The sequence below is a fragment of the Hyla sarda genome, chromosome 2 (genome assembly GCF_029499605.1).
Source record: "Hyla sarda isolate aHylSar1 chromosome 2, aHylSar1.hap1, whole genome shotgun sequence".
Classification (NCBI taxonomy): domain Eukaryota; kingdom Metazoa; phylum Chordata; class Amphibia; order Anura; family Hylidae; genus Hyla; species Hyla sarda.
The window spans coordinates 285,512,542-285,537,951 of NC_079190.1; the positions used below are offsets into that span (position 1 = coordinate 285,512,542).

A 25,410-nucleotide genomic window follows, 5' to 3' on the forward strand; every position below is an offset into this window, starting at 1 on the left:
GGAACAAAATAACATTAATGCTTATGAAGAAATATAAAATCCCATCCCTTCCCCAATATCGCGCCACACCCCTACCCCTTAATTCCCTGGTTGAACTTGATGGACATATGTCTTTTTTCGACCGTACTAACTATGTAACTATGTAACTAACTGTGGGCAAAGACAGAATGCAGATTATACTATAGGTATGACAGGACACATTATTTGCAATGCAGGAGAGCAGTGTGGAAGTGCTGCATGTGCATGTACTATGGAATCAAAGAGGGGTAACCATAAATCCACATTTTCTTTCCATTCAGTTAACTACTACATTACCTGGACTTTGGAATATGCCCAATTTCATTAATTGCATGATATGTTGCGCAATATCAGAAAAGGTTTCCCCCTCGCAACTACTACTTTGTGGCTCTATCTGTATATTGCACATAAACCTTTAAATTAAGTTCTAATGCCTAGATGAATACATTATTATTATTATTATTACTACTACATTTTTATTATGAATGGGGAGGTGCCATCTCTAAGCATTTTATGGTTTAGGATCCTGATATTTCTGCTTCTACCAGTAGGATGAGTGGGTACATAATGGGTCTCCATCAAATACTTGGAAGAGTCTGTTGAACACAAACGTGTTCTTTGTTCTTGGTGACAATATTTAGTTTTAGGTTACTGTATGTTTTACAACTTGCGAGAATGATGTACAATTATGAATGAGAATGATGTTAAAAATGTGTATTAATGTGCATAAAGAAGCCAAGGAAAGATGGAAAAATCTCCAAAAGGCATCAAATTACAGATTAGACATTCTTATAATATGTCAAAAAAAGTTAGATTTTATTTCCATCATTTACAGCATCTGCAAAAGTTTGGGCACCCTGCAAAATTTATAGCATGCACTGCCCCCTTTGCAAAGCTGAGACCTGCCAGTGTCATGGATTGTTCTCAATCATCATCTGGGAAGACCAGGTGATGTCAATCTCAAAGGTTTCAAATGCCCAGACTCATCTGACCTTGCCCCAACAATCAGTTCTTCTAAGCAGTTGTCTAGAAATCTGAAACTGAAAATAGTTGATGCTCACAAAGCTGGAGAAGGCTATAAGAAGATAGCAAAACGTTTTCAGATGTCAATATCCTCTGTCCAGAATGTAATTAAGAAATGGCAGTCATCAGGAACAGTGGAAGTTAAAGCAAGATCTGGAAGACCATGAACAATATCAGACAGAACAGCTCACACAACCGACGTTTGACTGCACAATCCCTCCAGAAAGATCTAGCAGACACTGGAGTTGTGGTACACTATTCCACTACAAAGAGATACTTGTACAAATATGGTCTTCATGGAAGAGTCATCAGAAGAAAACCTCTTCTTCGTCCTCACCACAAAAATCAGCCTTTGAACTTTGCAAATGAACATATGGAGGAAACAAGTTCTGTGGACCGATGAGGTTAAAATTTAACTTTTTGTCCGGAATGAGCTAAGGTACGTTTGGAGAAGAAGGGGAACAGAATTTAATGAAAATAACCTCTGTCCAACTGTTAAGCATGGGGGTGGATCAATCATGCTTTGGGGTTGTATTGCAGCCAGTGGCACAGGGAACATCTCACGAGTAGAAGGAAAAATTGATTCAATAAAATTTCAGCAAATTTTAGATGCTAACTTGATGCCATCTGTGAAAAAGCTGAAGCTGAAGAGAGGATGGCTTCTACAAATGGATAATGATCCTAAACACACCTCAAAATCCACGGGGGATTACATCAAGAGGCGTAAACTGAAGGTTTTTGCCATGTCCTTCACAATGTCCTGACCTCAACATAATTGAAAATCTATGGATAGACCATAAAAGAGCAGTGTGTGACAGACAGCCCAAAAATCTCAAAGAACTGGAAGACTTTTGCATGGAAGAATGGGCAAAGATACCTCAAACAAGAATTGAAAGACTCTTGCCTGGCTACAAAAAGTGTTTAAAAGCTGTGATACTTGCCAAAGGGGGCAGTACAAGATATTAACTCTGCCGGGGGCCCAAACTTTTGCAGATGCCATTTTTTTGCTTTCTGTTATTTTGAAAGTGTAAATGATGGAAATAAAATCTAACTTTTGTTGACATATTATAAGAATGTCTAATCTGTAATTTGATGCCTTTTGGAGATTTTTCCATCTTTTCTTTGGCTTCTATATGCACATTAATACAAATTTTTACCTGGGGTGCCCAAACTTTTGATTCCCATTGTATGTGTTGATGTCACTAGAGAGTATCCTGTGAATACATAAAATCTAATAACAATTTGATAAAGTCATAATGTACATATGTTGAAGTCATATAGTTGAACAGGCAAATTCACCCCCAGCAAGACATACAATATTTAAAACAATTTTATTCCTGAAAATATTCTGTACAGTCAGTATACACATGTTTATGTTACATCTGAAAATTCACACACTACAACAACACACCCAAAAACGTTACAATCGCTTTACACTGCAGTGAGGAGGACAAGGGGGATCCAGATGGGCAAGGTGAAGCAATGTATAGTGATACTGAGCATTGGTACACTGCATGGTGAACTGATATCTGGATACTCATAACCATTATACAATGCACAGCTGTTCTTGATCAGAGTCTAGATATTCAGTAGAATCATATAAGGAGGTGTGTTCATTTACAGAAGAAATTATTGTAACTGTGAGATACTACATGGCATTTCCTGGTGCAGTAAGGCACTTTCGGAGTTAGCCTTGTAGGTTCCCCCCTTCTCTAATAGACACGAATCTCATAACTCACCTTCCACCACTTTTGTTCCAGAGGAAGGCATTGGTACACATAACCTTGCAGGCTTATGCCCCTTTTACAGTATGTCCAGCCTACATTATGCTGCATGATACGTAAATGCAGCATTGCCACAATGACAAAACCTCAATTATTACAGAGGACATAAAAATTAACAGTCCTTAACATTTGAACTCAAAATGGTTTGTGTGCATACAAAAAAGAAAACAGCAACATAAAATAAAATAATTCCTCATATATTTCTGTATGTACATGGTATTGTATATATTAAATTCTGTAAATGAAATAAAAACATAAAAAAGAACATGTAAACAGCCACAATATTCAGAACTAGGATGATGTGTGTTATCCCAGATTTAGATACATTTGTTTCCATTGGACAGGACAATTTTTTTTAAGTATGACTGGAAGTATAGTTTAGCCTTTGATATACATATCTTATTGTTTTTCTACCATAGGAATTCAGCACACATGGCTTACTTGGACAGATATGCTTTGGAAGGCTTTATGTATATGTATAAGATATATGCACCATATATGTATCCTAGCATACATTAACAACTGAGGGGAAAAGGCCATGGCAGTGCAGTCTCATTAAGCGTACACACAGAAAGCATGAAAACAGTACAGGTACCAACAGCAGTTTGACTATAGTCATCCAAAGAAGTAAGAACACCGAACTGACCAGAACGGGGCAAATCAATCACAATTACAATTATTAACCCCTTCACTTTAAACTCAACTCTCGCTGATGTGTGCATACTTTTATCTATTCAGAATTGTGGGTTTACTTGCATATTTATATTAACATTAGGCTTCTCCAAACAGCTCTTTGTGGGATAAATACAAGACTACATCAAAAACTATTTTTCATTAAATGTCTATTGAATTATTTGTGTTAGAACCTTCTCCTTTTTTTTTTTTTTTTTTTTTATTAGAACAAAGTAATAATTGAAAGTAATGTCCTTAGCCCATTTCACAAGTTTCAGTCACATGACCCAGTAGTTTGGCATCATTTTCTCTGAGTCAGGAACACATTCTATGGGGGAAATCAAAAACCATATCAATTGTGTCTTTTCTTTATCCAATCATGATATTGAGTAAAAAAAGACCAAGAACTTTGTGAACCCCCTTTTTTCATACTACAACCTTTGGCAAAAACTATCCAATCACTACTTTTCAAGCATATTTACCCTGTTTTCTTTTTACTTTGTCTATATCTGATTAAATATTTTTGGTGAAAAAAAAAAAAGTCCAAACAAGTCTCCATCCTATTAAGATGATCTACCAACAGCTCTATAAGAAAATAGAAACCATCCTGGTACAGAATATAATTTATCATTAAAGGAGTATCCAAAGGATAGGGGATAAGATGCCTGATCGTGGGGTCCCACCGCTGGGGACCCCCGTGATCTTCCACGCCGCAGGGGGCGGAGCATGACATCACACGGGGCGGAGCCGTGACGTCACTGCTCCGTCCCCGTGATCGACAGTAATCAGACCCGGAGTGGGCACGCTCCGGGGGCTGATTCTAACGGGGTGCGGTGTGGAAGATCACGGGGGTCCCCAGCGGCTGGACCCCCGCGATCAGGCATCTTATCCCCTATCCTTTGGATAGGGGATGAGATGTCTTAGCGCTCGAGTACCCCTTTAAGAAAGTCCATGCCTCAGAGGACACGGAATGTCATAAAAGTCTAAGGAGGTGGCACAAAGTAGTAACTTTTTTTTTTTTTTTTAAGTGGTCTTTTATGAGGGTGGTCTCACTATGCATCATGTATGGTTTGGATAAGGGGGTGGTCATCTCAAAAATGTGGTCTTGTGCTGAGGTTTTACTTTCATTTATTTGTGATATGTTTCATAAATCCAGAATGTCCAACCATAGAATGTGTTTTGTGTCATAACTGTATAAAAGCTGGGTAGTGATTCCATAATGTTTGCCGAGGGTTGAAATGTTATGTTCCTTTATACACAGCCAAGAAAATAACACAAAAATATATCACAAACATATATATTAGCAATGTATATCATTAAATATATCTGAATAAATAAGGCTTTTAAAATGGATTCACTCTGTTTTTCTTGGGAAAGTCTGGAATTAAGGTACAATGGCCAACCCTTCACTCCTCACAGGTAACAATTAATTAGAAAAGATATGGGTTGTTAGATTGTCACACATGATCCTGTAGAAAATGTTACTAGCTTATATAGGTTCAAATATATATTATATAAATTTAGTATATAATATATAGGTTTGTTCTGTGTGTATTGATCAGTTAATGCTGTCTTCTAGGGACAGAACGTTAAAGTGCATGGCGTTTATGGCATTTCATTACAAAGCTACAGTTGGCTTGATTTGTACACATTACAGATGTCTATGAACTGGCATTGAGAAGGCAACACCATTTATTTACTTTGCACCAATATTTCTAAAGAGCCCATATAAAATGCTCTCGTTCTTTAGTAAGTTATGTGATAGAAGCACAGTATGCTCTCACTTGGTATTTGAATTTCGGTTCAGTGGAACCGCAGGGGGTCCAATAGAAGCTAAAATGCAGCCAAATTATGGTTATGGAAAACAAAAGGCAAACATCAGCAATTGCATTCTGGCATTTTTTTTCTCTCTATTCCAAAACATACCGTACTGAGAAAGATAAAGTTCTGTTTTAAATAAAACCACTGCTGCAGGATGTGTGACCTTGGCTAAAAAGATACCGAAACTCAATTCACACTATGTTTTTCCATACAGCTGACAGTACAGGTCAGGAAGTATATTATAAGAAATATGCCAAAAGTGTATTAGGCATGAACCGGGCAGGTTTCTGTCAGGATGCCTTTTTGGCAGTATAGAAAAATGTGGGCTGCAGGTCTTGTCAGTACAACAGGATAGCACAAAAAAGTATGTTAATGTAAAGGTGAATGGCAGATGTGTCCAATATGTTTGCACAGCATACAGTACGTTTGGATCCATCTTATATAAAGTCAACTGTATCCCTTTTTTAGATGGCCCAGTAAAAGAGATACCAAAAACACAGACTTTTGGAGGCTTGCATGACAATAGACATTCATGTGTCTCAAATATATACTGTCACTTTGCAGGAGGAAGCTTGGTATGTTTCCAAGGCAAGGGCCACATATAAAAAGAACTGCTTCACCCTCATGGCACAGAAATGTACGAGACAGCATTCACTTACACCATGTATTGACCTACTCCAATGCTTCATCAGGGAACATCTTACTATTTTTGCATTAACCATGGTACCATTCTTCTATCAATCTGGTGCACATTTCTGAGCCATAATTTAGTTCATATACTGTCAGTAAGTACAAATGTGTCCTTCCTTATCTTTCCTTGGATTAAGAATATCCCAAGATGTGTGTCAAAAGACGACTAGCTTAGAAAAAGAAAACATGATTTTTTGATGCTCTTTCAAATGTGACTATCCAGTGGTTTTTATGTACAGTACATTGGAGGTTTAGGAAGCAACTTGCAATAATACATTGTGTTTGCATCATGAGGGTAAACACATCTGTACAGTATCTTCAACAATAATGTTTTTGGGTTCATTTTTGGTACAATTTATCTAGAACCTATAATTATGATGGAGGAAAATCACGTATTCCTGGCAAACAAAGAATAAAGGATGTGTTGATGTTAACCAAGTAGGTTTCTAATTTTATTTTCCAACATGTCATGGAAAATGACCATCTGTGATCCAACTGGTGATTGTTTTTATTTCTAGTAGATTTCATAAATCCCCCCCCCCCCCCCCATCTATCTATATGTATGCCTACAGAAGTATTTGGACAGTGACATCATTCTTACAGTTTATCTTCTAAGCCTCACCACAATAGATAATAAACAAAGCCATCAATATGATAGAGAAGTGTAGGCCATCACCTTTAAATTAGATCAAAAAGATTGAGCATGTTAATGGTGCAGATGGGCTGTAGCTCCTGGTGAAATCAGAGAGTTAAACAATATTAATATAGTGTGTATCGCCAGCTTATAATCATTTGGACAGATAAAGCCAAGATTAACTTATACCGGAATGATGGGAAGAGGACAGTATAAAGAAGGTGTAGGTGGTACAACAAAGTATAACATCATATGGTTGAGACACTAGTTTGGCGTAGGCATGTATGTCTGTCAATGGACTACTGCCACTAGTGTTTTTTTTTATTATATGAATTCTAAAGGGTTTAGTCCTAAACTGTTAAATTTAGTTAAATCCCACAATAATGACAGAATGATGCTTATTGGTAAAGAAGGATAAAGACCTATGACCTACTCCAAATGCAATCCAGGCGCTCCATCAGGTAAATAAGTGGACATTTTTTTTGATGGTTTAATGGTTGAGGCAGACATCCAACAAAGCATGCTTTACTTGGTTACTACTTGGTGTACCTAGGTACTAAAACTCATTCTATATGTATAATTTTATTAGTCTGTCCAAGTACGGTACTTTTGAGTCTGCAAAAATGGAGGGACTGCACAAAAAAGGGCATTCTTGCTAAACAGTCAATGTAATATTTTTGTTAAACCCTTTAACTTTAGACGATCATTGATGACTTTCTTTCAGATCTATTGTGATTGTGTTCAGAGGCTAAATTATGAGAGTCACTGCCCAAACACAGCTTGACCCAGCTGTATATTGGATAAGAGTAAATAAAATAGCCAAAACTATTGCATTGGCTGTAGCACCATAATAGAAAAAAAATGTGCAACTTTATTCAGTGAAAATGCCTTTTACCACCATTTCGACTGTAGGCGCTCCCATTTAACTTGTTTGTGCTCTGTGGCAGAACAAAGTGCCAGTTTCAGTAAATGTCTGGTTTAAGTAAGGGAAGAGAAGGCTGATAAGAATTAGCTGTTCACATCAGATAACTCATTTAGTGCCGCTGAGTGCTGCTACAAAGTGCAGGGATTCTTAATGTCTTCTGTTCATCATACCATCACTTTTCCTCTCAACAGTTGTCATTATTTCCATACAGAAAGAAGGGATGTTATATCAGACCGATTCCAAAAGGCTGTAATGAGACAACATTTTTGTGTCCAAAAACACATCCACAAGACCCAAGTGGTTCTACTAAAGTAAACTAAGATCACCACATAGTTTGTTGGTGACATAGATTTGGTTCAGTAGAACCATGGGAGATCTGGATATTGTGATCATAAAATGGATGATAAAATGTGGCCCCATTACATTCATCTAAAACTAGTCTTATAATAGTCATAATATTCCTGTAATTATGATATTATGTAAAACAGACTAACCAGGTAAAGCTAACATATGACTGTTAAATATCATTCTGCATCTATCATTTGTTTTACTTCTTATGTTGATTAACCTGAGTTTGTCCTTTAAAGGTATTGTTTTAGAAGTCTTGTTTTAGAATGTGAGATTATTGTTTTGTACAAATTTTTTTTACGTACCTGCTTATCCTCTACTTCAGGATTCCTTTAATGTAGTGCTCAAAGAACACAAACAGGTCATGTTTAAGAGTTCCTATGAAGGGAAAACCTACGGAAATTACTGAATTAACGACCATTATAAAACTGTGCAATATTAAGGAAAGCCTCCAAACCTGACCTGCTGGGGTTTCTTGAGGACTAAAATTGAAAAATGCTGGCAGATTATTTATGATAGGTTTTTAACTAGCGATCTTGCAAGTTGCACTGCATCATTCAGACCTAAGCCTAAGTCATACACGTAAAGATTTTCTGCCAAAAATTGCAGACTCAGCAATAATTCATGGAAGAAAAATTCTTAGATTGTAGTGTCAAAATTGAATAGCTGTCACATGATAAAGTAATCCAAAGCTCTTTTCACCAACCCCTGACCCTGAGCAGTGTTCCTTGGCATATGCCCATCTTTACTATTTCCCCATACATGTGCCAGTGTCCCTATCCCTGATGACATCTCTGATCATTAGAATTCATTGCACCAGACATAAGCTATACGTGTAAATAAAGCACATTTCACAAGAGAGTTGTCATAGTTCATCATTTGCTGACAGTAAATATTTTCGTGTTTTTTACCTACTTTTTGAGACTTAAAAGTTAAGAACATCAGGTAGGATGTAAGAGAAGTACCATACAGAAGATGTAATCTCGTGCTCAGAATGGCTTACATACCTTAAAGGGACCCAGATAATGTTCTCTCATCAGATACATAATTAGATATACAACCCAATGTTAGTTTATAACATGTCTTATACAAAGTGATGTATCGGAATCTAAACTCTGCTGTTCTGACATTACAAAATAAATACACTGTAATGATTACGCTTAACAAAGTGCACAAAAAAACTGAGATTCCTTTCTTTGGAAAAGAAACACTTCACAACTTATCACCCGTAAAAATGGACCATTGCAGTGGGAACAAACTTTTCAAACTGACTTTAACAAAAGGTCAAACAAAGGCAACTTTTTCACAAACTTTTTTTTTGTGGGAGACTGAACTTCGGAACAAAATGTGATTGGAAATTAGGCCTTGGTATTGGTATATGAGTTAAATCATAATTTTTTTCCCACAAAACTGCTCTAAAAACCTAACCATTTATTATTTTACCATCCAAAAGAAGGTCCAATGAAACCAATATAATATATCAACCAAACATTTACTTATATGAGATAAATATCTGTCTGATTGCCTTGAAGAAAATGCATCTAACTTAAGATTGCAAACTGGCTTTCAATGCAATTTAACCTTGTACCCAGCTTTGATTTGCAGGCTGTGCTGTGGCAGCCATGTTGAACCCTCCTTGTGGTGGCAGAGCAGAGTCAAAGTTGAAGTCCATTTCGTCATTGTCCATGAAGTCATTGAGAATGATTGATTCCACATCACATTCTAAAGTACCATTGAACATATCTAAGTCTAAGTCTGTTGGGAATCTGTCCTGATTGTACATTTGAGGATGATGATGATGGTGATGGTGGTGGTGGTGGTATGGGCCTTGGTATGGCCCTTCTAGCAGGTTTCCATGTCCACCTTGACTACTATAGTAGTTGTGATGTGGAATAGATGATAAGCTGCAGGATTCAGAGTTTATCAGTCCACTTGAGCTAGCTAAGGCACTGTTGTTAACAGAGCAGTGATGATTGAGAGTTGGTGGGTGGTATAGGTTGTGGCTTTTTATTAAACTGGCAGAGTATGGCACTTGTCCTGAGTCACAATTGTTTAGCATGCCTGTGTTCTGCCTATGGTTACGCTGTGGCCCCAGCATAGTGGCTAAACCTGGATCACTCTGCACAAGTCCTTCTTTATGTCCATAGGACATGGCAGTTAGGAGATCCTGGAGGGATGAATTCCTGTATGTACTGCCTGGAGAAAAAGCAGCTTGTTTGTTCTCTTGGATTGTCTGCATGGGTAACCGCCTCATCATTCCCATAGTCGGCTGATTATAAACAGTGCCGCAAAAAGCATTAGAGCTGCTGCTTAAAGTTGGGCACTTAGATGTGAATGAAAATGCAGGGCTTCGTTGGCGTAGGGCAGCAGCAGAGTCTACATTATAACCATCCTGGAGCTCATCCAGTAAATGATCTGAGAGCCCCTCACTCATACCTATATTACCACTAAGTTCTGCAAGCCGTGGCATTTCAACTGAACAGCGGGCATTAGGAGAGAGGGCGCTAGATGGGCTAGGGTACATTAGAGGGGAAGAGGGTGTGACCTCATCATCATCCAGGTCATCTGGCTCATCATTTCCCAAAATGGGTGAAAGTCTTCCACTCATATTCCCAGCCACAGTGTTGGCTCTGTTGTGATATTCAGCCCAAACATCAAAGTCATCACTGGTGTGGGAAGATGGACTTTCGGACCACTTTGCTTGTTGAGAAGAAGGACTGCCTTCTACTGTTGGTTCTGGTGCAGTTTGCACCTGTTGTTGCTTCTTCTTCCCTGTTTTGCCCTTTATCCTTAAGAACTTTCCATTTGTGCTGTCCATAGATGCTGCTCTCCTCCGTGGAGTTTTCCCAGTCTTTCCACCTTCTGGGTTTAGCATCCACCAAGAACTCTTTCCTGTTCCTTCATTTTGAACACGGATAAAGCGTGTATGTAGGGAGAGATTATGTCTGATAGAATTCTAAAAGTAAAAAGAAAAAAATATTTAGTTAGAAGAAATGTACACTTTCTAATTTACTGTACCTCTCATCAATGACCAATGACACCAACTCATTATATGACCAACATGGCTAGAAAATATGTCAAAATCCGAGTGTGTTTTGAACTCAAACATTAAATATTCAAAAACATTATAAAAACTGACATACCAAATGAGTGTGGGATTACCATTATATTAGGTAATTCATGTTAAAATTCCAAACATGAATTTACAGAACTCTAATTGTCACTCAAATAGGGGTTATGAGTTGAGGGTGCATGAGGAGGAATGCAATAGGCAGTGTGGCTCTGCCTCCTAGACAATTTAGTAAGAAAAAAAAAGGTGACTTTATAAGTTTGGCATCCACCATCAGCTCCAGGAATGGTACAATTTGCTTTTATACGCTAACAACTATCCAATAGTATCATCAGCTCTTAGCAGTTATTACAGCAGCTCCTCTTTAAAGGGGTTTTCCAGGAATTGAAAAACAGAGGTAATTTCTTTTAAAGACCGCTCCCTGTCTGTCTCCCATGTTGGGTGTGGTTCTGCAACTCAGTTCCACTGAAGTGAATGGAGCCAAGTTGTAATACCACACCCAAAATGGAGAAAGACAGGGCGCAGTCTTTGAAAGAAATTAAGTCTGTTTTTTTTATTCTTGGATAAACACTTTAACTCGTTCCCACAAATGGACGTGTATGAACGTCCATTTTTCCGGTCACTTAACGCAAATGGACGTTCATACACGTCCAATACATTTTCTATCACCATGTCCAGGGGCATGGTGAGAGAAACGTCATTGCAGCTGTTCTGAACAGCTGACTGATGTTACTATGCGGCTGGGAAAAATCATAATGGTCCCCTGCTGCTGATCGTTGTCATTGGCCAATCAGTAAGTGGTGGTGTTTACCAGTCGCGGTGTTTACCAAATCTCAGAAGCTCATTTCTCTGCCGGATCTCCTCAGATTTGGTAGTCTAACTGCAGACCTAGCAAAAAAGTCTAAAAGAAAGCGATTTAACCCCAGAATAACCCCCGATCACCTTCAGATCCTGCTATGGCAGCTCCTGCATCCATCCACCTGCATACATCCTGCTGTGGCTGGCTTCCGTTCCTGCCAGTGAGATCGCTGTTAGCGATCTCCCATAAGTCCCCACCAGTGTGCCCCCAATTGCATACATATCCCCCCAGGTAAAAAAATATAGCCCCCCCCCCCCTGTGGGATCTGCTGCCTCCTGTGACAAATTGCTGAGAGCCTGCTGCTGCAGTATCTCTGCTCCCCGTACCTGCCAGTGATCTCCGGCTCCTGTCCCTGTCAGTGAGATCGCTGTCAGTGATTTCACATAAGTCCCCACCAGTGTGCCCCCCAAGGGTGCCCCCAAATACATACATATCCGACCAAGTAAAAAATATAGCCCCCTGTGTGATCTGCTGCCTCCTGTGACAGATCACTGATCACTGTGAGCCTGCTACTTGATCTCAGGCTCCATTCCTATATCGCTGTCAGTGATCTCAAAAAAGTTCTCCTCAGTGTGCCCCTCAAGTAAAACATATTACCCCCTGAGAGATCTGCTGCCCCCTGTGTCAGATCTGCTGCCTCATGTGAGAGATCTGCTGCCTCCTGTGTGCTGCCTCCAGCTTTGAGGATCTCATCTGTTCTCTCTTCTATTCATATACATACCCCCCCCCCCCCAAGTGTGCTGCCTCAGCAAAAAATCACTTACTGTGTAAAGAAATGAAATCACCTGTCTAGTACTTGCCACTAGATCTGTGCTGTCAGCGATCAAATCTGTGCTTTCCGTATATAGTTTGTCAGTGATCAGATCTGTGCCATCAGTCATTACATCCGTGCCGTCAGTCATCAGATCTGTGCCGTCAGTCATTACGTCCGTGCAGTAATTCTTTTAATAAAAGAAAACCCCCTAAAAATCTAATTGTTAGTTGTTTGTTCAGTCCCGTGCTGTCAGTCATTTAATCCGTGTTGTCAGTCATCAGATCCATGAAGTAATTGTTTTAACCCTTCCCACTTAAAAAAAAAAACACAAAAAAATTACATCGTAAGTTGTTTGACAGCACAGATCAAATGACTGAACCTGATCTGATGACAGTTATCTGATTGTGTTCTCAGTCATCAGATCCGTCTAGTAGTAGCAGTAGTAGTAAAAAAAAAATGGCTCAACGGTATTAAAGCGCAGAGGAGGCCTTCGCTATGATATTCAATTATACAGACAGCAAAGAGGAAATGATAATGTCATCTGCATCCTCATACTCACTAGTGTTGAGCGGCATAGGCCATATTCGAATTCGCGAATATTCGCGAATATATGGACGAATATTCGTCATATATTCGCGAATATTCGCATATTCGTTATATTCTCGTTTTATTTTCGCATATGCGAAAATTCGCGTATGCGAAAATTAACATATGTGAATATTAGCATACGCGAAAATTCGCATACGCGAAAATTAACATATGCTAATTTTCGCATGTGCGAATTTTCGCACGCCAGTCTCACACAGTAGTATTACAGCCTTCTTTACACCACACAAGCTGGAAGCAGAGAGGGGTGATCACTGTCATGTGTACTGTGAAGAAAACAAAACAAAAACAAAAAAAACGAATATTCGTAATTACGAATATATAGCGCTATATTCGCGAAATTCGCGAATTCGCAAATATGCTATATTCGCGAATAATATTCGAATTGCGAATATTCGCGAGCAACACTAATACTCACCCTCATCCTCTGAGAGTGATGAGGCCCCTGCACAGCGGAGAAGAGTAGCTGCAGAGCCTGAAGCTACAGGCACGGATGGCATGTGGGTACCTGCTACCAACTACACTCCCCAGGTTTCCAACTATACTGCCTCCTCAGGTGTCCAAATTAATACAGAGGGATTCCAAGAAATAGATTTTTTTTTTTCACAGAGGAATTAGTGAATAACATGGTTCACCAAACTAATTTGTATGTCCAGCAACTCCTTGCCTCCCACCCCACATCATATATCTCCCAAGGGCAACATTGGACCCCCCACAGACCCAGTGGAATTCTGTAAATTTTGGGGCCTTTTTTAAAATATGGAAATAGGGACCGATCCGTTATGAGTAGGACCTGCTTTGAGATCCTTCTCAAATGTCTCCATTACAATGACAACACCCTCTGCCCGCGCTGCCAAGACCCCAATTATGATCGGTTATATAAAATTAGGCCCCTAATAGATCAGCTAAATTCTAAATTTGCAGAAGTATATCCCCCCCAAAAAAATATATAGCGGTTGACGAATCCCTCGTAAGCTTTAAAGGGAGGCTGATGTTCCGGCACTACCTCCCTAACAAGAGAGCCCGGTACGGGATAAAAATGTATAAGGTGTGTGAAAGTAACAGCGGCTACACACACCGCTTTAAATTCTCCCTTGATTGTCCCCCATCCCTGGGCATTACGGGAAAAATTGTATGAGATTTGATTTACCCTCTTCTCGACAAGGGATATCACCTGTATATAGTTAATTTTTATAACAATATTCCCCTCCTTAAGTCCCTTGCTGCAAGGTCCACCGTAGCTTGTGGAACTATTAGAAAAAAACAAATGGGCCTTCCAAAAACCTTGCTCTCCACACCGCTTCCGAAAGGGCAAAGAAGGGCAGTTTGCAGAGAGAACCTTCTCTTTCTGAAATACCGGGACAAAAGAGAGGTTCTTATTCTGTCCTCCATTCATCCAGATGAAAGCAGAACTGTTCCTGTGCGGGGGTCAAGCACAGAGGTCCAAAAACCAACTTCAATACTGGACTACAACCGCTACATGGGTGGGGTGGACCTCTCGGACCAAGTCATCAAACCCGACAATGCCATGAGAAAGACCAGGAGATGGTAGAAAAAGCTGGCAGTCCACCTCATCCAGATTGCATTTTATAATGCTTTTGTAGTGGCATGGGAGGCAGGGTACAATAGCTCTTTCCTGAACTTTCAGGAAAAAGTAATAAAGGCCCTTATCTTCAGCAATTCTGGAGAGGAGGCCTCCGTTTCTGGCATAAACATCAGCCGTATTGTTCCCAGGCAAAATTTTCCCACAGAGATCCCCTCAACAGAGAAGTAAAAGAGACCACAGAAGCAGCGTCGGGTGTGTGCCCGTAGAGGGATAAGAAAAGATGTTACATATCAGTGCAACAAGTGTCCCTCCAAACCTGGCCTTTACATGAAAGAATGCTTCCAAATTTACCATACATCCTTAGAACTTAAATTTTTCCCTCCTTTTTAGTCATTTATACCCCATCGGCCATTTTAAATTCATTTTTTTTTGTTTTAACTTGTACGCCCCACTGAACATTTTATTAACCCCCCCCCCCCCAACTAACTTTAAAAATCTCCCTATACCCCTAGATGAATACAGAGGGATGTTCCCTTCCAATTGGTCACACTAAATTCAAATATGTGTAAAACAATGTACGCATTAAAAATTCTCCCTATACCCCTAGATGAATACATAGAGGGATATTCCTTTCCAATTGGTGTCACTAAATTACGATATGTTTAACCCCTTAAGGACTCAGCCCATTTTGGCCTTAAGGACTCAGACAATTTAATTTTTACGTTTTCATTTTTTCCTCCTCGCTTTCTAAAAATCATAACTCTTTTATATTTTCATCCACAGACTAGTATGAGGGCTTGTTTTTTGCGCGACCAGTTGTCCTTTGTAATGACATCACTCATTATATCATAAAATGTATGGCGCAACCAAAAAACACTATTTTTGTGGGGAAATTAAAACGAAAAACGCAATTTTGCTAATTTTGGAAGGTTTCGTTTTCACGCCGTACAATTTATGGTAAAAATGACGTGTGTTCTTTATTCTGAGGGTCAATACGATTAAAATGATACCCATTATTATATACTTTTATATTATTGTTGCGCTTAAAAAAAATCACAAACTTTTTAACCAAATTAGTACGTTTATAATCCCTTTATTTTGATGACCTATAACTTTTTTATTTTTCCGTATAAGCGGCGGTATGGGGGCTCATTTTTTGCGCCATGATCTGTACTTTTTTTTGATACCACACTTGCATATAAAAAACTTTTAATACATTTTTAATAATTTTTTTTTAATAAAATGTATTAAAAAAGTAGGAATTTTGGACTTTTAAAAAATTTTTTCGTTCACGCCGTTCACCGTATGGGATCATTAACATTTTATTTTAATAGTTCGGACATTTACGCACGCGGCGATACCAAATATGTCTATAAAAAATGTTTTTTACGCTTTTTGGGGGTAAAATAGGAAAAACGGACGTTTTACTTTTTTATTGGGGGAGGGGATTTTTCACTTTTTTTTTTACTTTTACTTTTACATTTTTTTACATTTTTTTTTACACTTGAATAGTCCCCATAGGGGACTATTCATAGCAATACCATGATTGCTAATACTGATCTGTTCTATGTATAGGACATAGAACAGATCAGTATTATCGGTCATCTCCTGCTCTGGTCTGCTCGATCACAGACCAGAGCAGGAGACGCCGGGAGCCGCACGGAGGAAGGTGAGGGGACCTCCGTGCGGCGTTATGAATGATCGGATCCCCGCAGCAGCGCTGTGGGCGATCCGATCGTTCATTTTAATCGCGAACTGCCGCAGATGCCGGGATCTGTATTGATCCCGGCACCTGAGGGGTTAATGGCGGACGCCCGCGAGATCGCGGGCGTCGGCCATTGCCGGCGGGTCCCTGGCTGCGATCAGCAGCCGGGATCAGCCGCGCATGACACGGGCATCGCTCCGATGCCCGCGGTTATGCTTAGGACGTAAATGTACGTCCTGGTGCGTTAAGTACCACCTCACCAGGACGTACATTTACGTCCTGCGTCCTTAAGGGGTTAAAACAGCATATACATCAGAAATTCCCACTATACCCCTAGATGAATACATAGAGGGATATGTATATTTCCCTACGATGCTCTCCTATGCGGCTTTAGGCAGTTTGTAGACAGTTACGTGTCACCGAAAGGCCTGGGTTCGATGAAGGAAAACCGAAAGTTTGTGTGTCAGGGATAGTATGCTACTGACACATCCTAGTATAAGCTGTTGCAACCCACTTGGTCAGGGTTGGTTTTCCTGGAGTGGCCAAGAGATGGGTGGGAGGTCACTCTACGTACCAGGTGAGGCTGGGTTCGGGCTCTATAAAGCCTGGGTCTGTAGGCCTGTGTGCGGCTGCTTGTAGAATGCTAAAAACCATGCTATGAGTAGCCCATGTTACTTCTGTTTGTTTCATGTACAGGGGCACTTAGTGTGTCTCTGGCATGGTGAGAGTCTTTACTTGTTTAGGTAGAGCTCAGCCGAGCAGGTTTTTATTTTGTACATTTGGCCTGACATTAAGGCTGTTATTTTTCTGTTGACATCTTAAATAAACCAAAGCACAGTCAGGACTTGGACTTTACCTACAGTATCCCTGTCTCAACACGTTGAAGTCCAGGCCGCCAACCAGCGTTTGTTGCTATCCTTTTAACGCAACTTAGACATTAGAAATTTTCACTATACCCCTAGATGAATACAAAGAGGCATATTCACTTACAACTGAACACACTAAATTGTAATATGTGTAAAAAAAAAAAAAAAAAGCATACACAGAGATTCTCACTATACGCCTAGATGAATACTTTACGAGGTATAAGTGTTACCAGTTTTTATGACTATGTCATGCCGTATACAGATGTTATTTTCATTGTTAGACCTGGTGATATGGGCATAGTTCTTTATGTTTGGAGGATATCTGAAACATGATCAATACAGTATGGGCTTGTTCATGGTTTTGTGCTGTTTCTTAGGCATTTTTGCTATACCTGATAATACCTAATAGTATCCCTTTCTGTCCACGTGTGGTGTTTGACATTGCCATGTCTGCAGGTGATTGGTTTTGCGCACATTTCGGTTCCTACCTTGCCGGGCAGGAATCTATTATAGTGTGCCGATGACAACTGGCACATTTGTCCCTTATATATGGATTAATGTGGCCAGAAACACGTACAACCAATCCTGTATAACCAAAATAAAATAAAATATGTAGCCCTGTTGAAGTTCTTTCATCCAGGGAACAAGTAAAAAAAAAAATTCTCCATTTCCAAAATGTATTGCTCTTCACTCCAGCACAATTGTTTTTTTGTTTTTTTTATGGCTTGACACAGTTTTTGGTCAGCTGCGTAATTAGCATGATATTGTCATATTTACATGAATACAAAGTTAGTGCCATTAATTTTAACTGACGCTTTTGTTTGATCCCCATTTTTTTTTAGTTTAAGACGAAAAGTATTTCACGTTATTTCTAAAATGGGATCAACAGCGCTATAATTACAGATGTGCTTTACCAAAATAATAAGAAATGAGCTCACTTAAGGTTTTATTACATCATTTGCAAGTTCAAATCCTTGGCTGACATGCAGTGGGGCCTCAAAATATTTTAAGGTAAAATTACTATATGTTCTAAAATCCAAAGGATGCTACTTCCCTTCTAAGTCCTACCATGTGGCCCAAAAAGCTGCTTATGACCAGATATGGGGTATTTCCTCACTTAGAAGAAATTGTGTTACAAAGTTTGGTAGTTTTTTTCTCCTTTTACCCCTTTGAAATTGCTAAATTTGGGGTTACAACAGCATTTTAGTGTAAAAAAATCTAATTTTTCATATTTACGACCCACTGTTGGGTATAAACATCTGTGGGGTATAAAGAGTCACTAAAGCTCTTGTTACAGTTACCAAAATGGTGTCACATGTGGGGGGTTTCTGCTGTTCTGGTACCATGGGGGCTTGTTAAACACGACATGGCCCCCGACTTTAATTCCATTCAAATCCTCTCTCCAAAAGACCAATGTCGTTCCTTCCTTTCGGAGGCCTGTAGTGCGCCCTCAGAGCATTTTACATCCACATATGGGGTATTTCCATACTCGGGAGAAATTGGGCTAGAAATTTGTTGGGCCCTTTTCTCCTTTTACCCCCTTTGAAATTGCTAAATTTGGGGTTACAACAGCATTTTAGTGTAAAAAAATCACATTTTCCATATTTACAATCCACAGTTCCAAACATCTGTGGGGTATAAAGAGTCACTAATGCTCTTGTTACAGTTTCCAAAATGGTGTCACATGTGGGGGGTTTCTTCTGTTCTGGAACCATGGGGGCTTGTTAAACACGACATAGCCCCCGACTTTTATTCCATTCAAATCCTCTCTCCAAAAGACCAATGTCGTTCCTTCCTTTTGGAGGCCTGTAGTGCGCCCTCAGAGCATTTTACATCCACATATGGGGTATTTCCATACTCGGGAGAAATTGGGCTAGAAATTTGTTGGGCCCTTTTCTCCTTAATTTGTTGGGCCCTTTTCTCCTTAATTTACAAATCTCTTTAACTTTATGGCACCAGTTAATAAATAAAAAAAAAAGTTTTCCACCAGAGTACCCCTTTAAGGGGCTAAGATGGTGTTGGCTGTGCATCTTTAAAGAACTGCACGGACCAAAAATTAACAAATTGCGAGAGAAAAAATTAATGCTCATATGTAAACTTTTGCTCTCTATCTTCAGGTCTTAAATAACATACAAAAAACTAAAGAAACATTAAAGCACAAGTCTCATGCTCAAATACTTATCCAATGGACAGGGCATAAGTTTTAGATCACAGGGGGTCCGACTGCTGACCCCCCCCCCCCCCTCGATCTCCTGTTTGGAGCCCCTGTGCACTAGCACCGGAGCACATCACACCCCCCGCCCGAAGCTGAGGCCGCCAAGCCCCTTCCATATAGTTCTATGGGAGAGCCAAAGAACTATATGGATGGGGCGTGGCGGCCTCTGCTTCGGGCGGGGGCCATGACGTGCCCCTGTGCTAGCGCATGGGGGGCTCCAAACAGGAGATCACGAGGGGGGGGGGGCAGCGCTTGGAACCCCAGCGATTTAAAACTTATCCTCTATCCTTTGGATAGGGGATACTTTTTTGAGCATGAGACATTCTTTAAATAGAAAGTGCACAAAGAATGAGTTAGGGTAAATGGAATTTAAAGTGGCAATGTCCATCTACAGTCTGTACTTTGAAATATGGTCCAGATCCCTGATAAATGAGGTTACATATGTTTTAGCAGCAATGATGAAGAAAACCACGGACAGCATGCTAACAGAGCAGGGCCTGCATGACAGCTCAGTAAACCTGCCTAAGGGTACGTGTGAATTTACGTATTTTACGCTGCAGATCGGCTACTGAAGGACCTCTGTATGGTGCCCTTAAATGTGCCTGCTTGGAGCGGCAATACGCCGCTCCGAGCAGACACACTGCAATGTGCGAGTCGCCGCGCATGCGTGGTGTACTTGCACACATCGCGTCCGCTTCCCCCGCTCAATGAGCTAGGCCGAAAGCTGCCGCGATGTGCGAGTATACTGCGCATGCGCACGGCGACTCGCACATCGCAGTGTGTCTGCTCGTAGCGGTGTATTGCAGCTCCAAGCAGGGACACATAAAGGCAGCATATAGGAGATCCTTCAGCGGCGGATCCGCAGTGAAATACGCTGCGAAAATATGCACGTCTGAACGTAGCCTTAAGTTGCATCTGAACGTCCATAATATGATTTCTATTTTAATATGAAATACAGTATTTTTTCATATGTTATGTCAAACATACATAAAAAGTAAAGCATTAGGGGTGGTGTAACTAGTGGACAAATGGTGCAGTGCGAAACAATATGCATGCTACCTGGCATCCAGCTGAAATTTGGGAGTAATATTATGAACTGCTCCGTCAGCCAGCTGCTTTCAGCCTATCACATGGAGCCAGAGCAGATGACCAATAGAATTCTTTGTATAATGTCTGTATAAAATATCTTTTGCAAAAGGATACCAAGAACCAGTCTCCAGAGTCAAGATTTTGGAAGCCATTGCACAGGGAAAACATGAAGAGGACACTCTGCTCTATTCCCTGCTTTATTCTCAGGTTGAAAATAAAAAAAAATGTCAAAGGAAACTTTGGGCATAAATGTTCTGAGCACATTAGATAAATATGCCAATAGACTAGGCCATTTTACAGACCAGCATTGAACAAGCCATCTGCATTTGTTTCTGGAAATTATTGCACAGCTTGATCTGAGAAAGCTTCACAGGAAGATGTATGGTTCTTTCTGTCTGACCACAGTGCTCTCTGCTGACACCTCTGTCCATTTTAGGAACTGTCCAGAGCAGGAGAGGTTTGTTATGGAGATTTTCTCCTGCTCTGGACAGTTCCTGACATGGACAGAGGTGTCAGCAGAGAGCACTGTGGTCATACTGAAAAGAAATTCAAAAAGAATAGAACTTCCTCTATAGTATACAGCAGCTGATAAGTACTGAAAGGATTAAGATTTTTAAATAGAGGTAATTTACAAATCTGTTTAACTTTCTGGCACCAGTTGATTTAAAAAAAATAAAATCTACCAGAGTACTGCTCTAATCTGTCAACGATCCCCAGAAGCAGAGGCACCCTTTAACAGGGCATGTCTTTTATCATGAATAGAACAAAGTTTAGCAGCAACAGGAGGTTGTGATCTAAAGATAATTACTTGCTAATGATCTCATTTTGTTATATTAGCAGGACCTGCATCCTACACTGGGACAATGTGTGCAAGCATAAAATATGCCTTATGACATTTTATTTCAATGACAAACTAATATTGTATATTGTATTAGCTTTTTCATTTATTTGCCAATGCATTCTTCAGAAATCCCAATGGTTCAATGTCATGGTTAAACGGCTATGGACACTTTTCCTGAATACAAAATTAAGCAACTTTCTAACAGGGCTCGAGTCCTGCAGGAACACACAGGAACGGCATTCCTGCTACATAAGTCCTGCAGGACCGACCTCTGTTCTTACCCTCCCTCCATCTCCTCCCCCGCCCGAACTGCTAGATGCTGGAGACGTAGGACCTGTGATGATGTCACCATCACATGTTGGGGGCAGAGCTTAGCTGTGGAGGAGTGGAGAGATTGTGGCTGAAGGACCTGTGTGATGCTGTGTGAGGAGGCGGGCTGAGCTGGAGCAGAGGTCACATGTCACTCCAGTAAGGTCATTACATGGAAGGAGGTTTGTTACAGTGTGTCTCCACAGTAGTAGGGTAATTACATGACGAGGTTTGTTACAGTGTGTCACCACAGTAGTAAGGAGATTACATGAGGAGTGGGTTTGTTACAGTGTGTCACCTCAGCAGTAAGGAGATTACTTGAGGAGGGGGTTTGTTACAGTGTGTCACCACAGTAGTAAGTAGATTACATGAGGAGTGGGTTTGTTACAGTGTGTCACCCCAGTAGTAAGTAGATTACATGAGGAGGAGGTTTGTTATAGTGTGTCACCCCAGTAGTAAGGATATTACAGGAGGAGGGGGTTTGTTACAGTGTGTCACCCCAGTAGTAAGGAGATTGCATGAGGAGGTTTCTTACAGTGTGTTATCATGATGATAGGGACATAAGGAGGTTTTTGTTACAGTGTATTATCAGAATGATAACCCTAAAGAACATTGGGGGAGATATATAAAGACATGTGAAGAGGAAAAGGGAAGCAGTTGCCCATAGCAACCAATCAGATCGCTTTTTTCATGTTTCAGAGGCTTTTTAAAAAAATAAGAAGGGATCTGATCGGTTGCAACTGATTGGGCAACTGGTCCACTTATCCTCTGCACAGGTTTTAATAAATCTCCCCCATTGGAGGTAAATATACGTCTTGGTGCCCTGGTACTTAATGCACCAGGAAATACACTTACATCCTGAGCAGCAGACCAACTATGGAGTGAGTACAGGAGCTGTCAGCAGCCGCGCACTTACAGTAAATGACAGAAAATGGTGTTCTTTCTGTTTTCCTTCATTAACCCCTTAAGTGCCACAATCACTGTCCTCCTAAACCTATTGGCTATGCTGCAACATGTATGCTGGAGTCCAATCAGTTTGCTCCCCTGTCAGAGGTCCTCTCACCTGCTCCGTGTGGGTCCCAGCTCCAGTATGCTGATAGTGCCTACTGAGCCAGGATCTACTAGCAGATCACCAATAACAGCGAAGAATTACTCAGTGTAAGCAATCTGAAGATTGCATGCAAAAATTCCCTATGGGGGACCTAAAAAAGTGAAAGTAAACTAATAAAGATAATAAAAATGTAACCCCTTAAGGACCACAGGTTTTTCCATTTTTCCACTTTCACTTTCTCCTAATCACCTTCTACAAATCATAATGCTTTCCGACTCATGAGGGCTTATTATTTTGCGCTACCAATTGTACTTTATAATGGCATCAATTATTTCACCAGAAAATTTACGGCAAACCCAGAAAAAAAATTTATGTGGGGCAAAATTGGAAAAAAGCCATTTTGTAATGGCTTCCGTTTCTGCGCAGTGCACTTCTCATTAAAAAAAGACACCATTTATTTATTCTGTAGGTCTATACAGTTACAAGGATATCCAATTTATATAGGTTTTTCTTTATTTTACTACTTTAAAAAGATTATAACTACTTGCACCAAAATTAGTATGTTTACAAAATTAGATCATTAGCAAATCTTCTGAACCCTTTAACTTTTTTTTTCTGTATACGGGGTGATCTGATGTTTTTATTGGTTCCATGATAGTTTTGATAGGACTTTTTTTAATCACTATATATATATATATATATATATATATATATATATATATATATATGGAATTTTATATATATGGAATTTTTTTTACGTGTATGCCATTGACCGTGCAGTTTAATTAACATTATAATTTTTATAGTTTGGACATTTATGCACATGGCGATACCACATATGATTATTTTTATTTTTGTTTAGATGCTTATTTTTTTTACGGGAAAAGATTTTATTTAGTTAAATCACATTTATTCACTTTTTATTTTTTTTTAAACTATTTTTACACTTTTTTTTTTAGCCCACATAGAGGACTATTACATGCAATCCTTTGATTGCATACACTACTAAATGCTATGCCATAGCGTAGCAGTGATCAGTGTAATCTGTGCTCGATTACTCCAGCCCGGATTTTAGGCTTGGAGCAATCAAACGACAATCGGACAGCGTGGAGTGAGGTAAGGCACCTCCCGCTGTCCTCTCAGCTTTTCGGGACGTCGCGGTAAAATTTTACTGTGGCAGACTTGAATAGCTCTGCTGAGCTAATCGGCATTGATTTCTTCCATTTTAGATGCCGCAATCAACTTTGATCGTGGTGTCTAAAGGGTTAATACCAGATATTAGCCCGATCGGTGATGTCCGGTATTAGCAGCAGGTCCTGGTTGCTGATAACAATGGGGACCCAGCAGATACAAATCGCTCTCAGCTTCTGAGCGAGCTTCACATAAAATAAACATAAGCCCCTCCCCTAATAAAGATTTAAATCATTACCTTTTTCCATTTTTTAAATAAAAAGAAATTAAAAAAAAACCTACATATTTGGTATTACTGCATGTGAAAATATCCATACTATCAAAATATAATGTTTATGATCCCATATAGTGAACGGTGTAAATGTAAAATAATGCCAATGACCACATCATAACCCAGAATAAATTGAATATAAAAGTGATCAAAAGTCTTTTATGCGCAAAAGTGGTACTGGTATACACTACAGATCATGGCGCAAAAAAAATTAGCCCTCATACAGCCCCGTATAGAGAAAATGAAAAAAGTTATAGGGGTCAGAATACAATTTTTTATTTTTTTTTTAAAGCAGTACAATAATAGAAAACATGTAGACATGGATATCATTTTAATCATGTTGACCCACAGAATAAAGATGGCATATAATTTTTACCATAAAGTGCACTCCAAATGAACAAATCCTGCAAAAAAAAAAAACAATTTTGTTTTTCTTTTCAATCTCTCTCACAATCACAAATTATCTTTTTTTGGGTTGCACCATACACGTTATAGTAAAATTAGTGCTGTCATTACAAAGTGCAATTGGTCCTGCAAAAACAAGCCTCTTAAGGGCCTGTGGATGGCAAAATTAGTTATAGCTCTTAGAAAGCGAGGAGAAATAAATTAAAAACACAAAAAAAGTAAACTTTCTGTGTCTTCAAGGCCAAAATGGGCTATATCCTTAAAGGGGTTATCCAGGAAAAAAACTTTTTTATATATATTAACTGGCTCCAGAAAGTTAAACAGATTTGCAAATTACTTCTATTAAAAAATCTTAATCCTTTCAGTACTTATGTGCTGCTGAAGTTGAGCTGTTCTTTTCTGTCTAAGTGCTCTCTGATGACACGTGTCTCGGGAACCACCCAGTTTAGAAGCAAATCCCCATAGCAAACCTCTTCAACTCTGCTCTCTGCTGACATCTCTGCTTGTCTCGGGAACTGCACACTGTTGCCAGACAGAAAACAACAACTCAATTTCAGCAGTTGATAATTTTTGAAAGGATTAAGATTTTTTAATAGAAGTCATTTACAAATCTGTTTAACTTTCTGGAGCCAGTTGATATATAAAAAAAAGTTTTTTCATGGAATACCCCTTTAATTCTATGAAGGGCTTGGTACAGTTTGTTATCAGAAAGGTAAT

The 25,410-nt window shown here is 39.5% G+C and overlaps 1 protein-coding gene across 3 annotated transcripts in view; it reads right to left on the bottom strand.

Moving 5' to 3' along the window:
- Positions 1 to 2,624: 2,624 nt before the first annotated feature.
- Positions 2,625 to 25,410, bottom strand: part of FOXO6 (forkhead box O6) — a 110,995-nt gene continuing 88,209 nt past the window's right edge. For all 3 annotated transcript variants that reach the window (XM_056557324.1, XM_056557323.1, XM_056557325.1), the window contains exon 2: positions 2,625 to 10,871. In XM_056557324.1, coding sequence (XP_056413299.1) covers positions 9,492 to 10,871 — 1,380 coding nt within the window. In that variant the 3' untranslated portion in view covers positions 2,625 to 9,491. The remainder of the gene's footprint in view (positions 10,872 to 25,410) is intronic.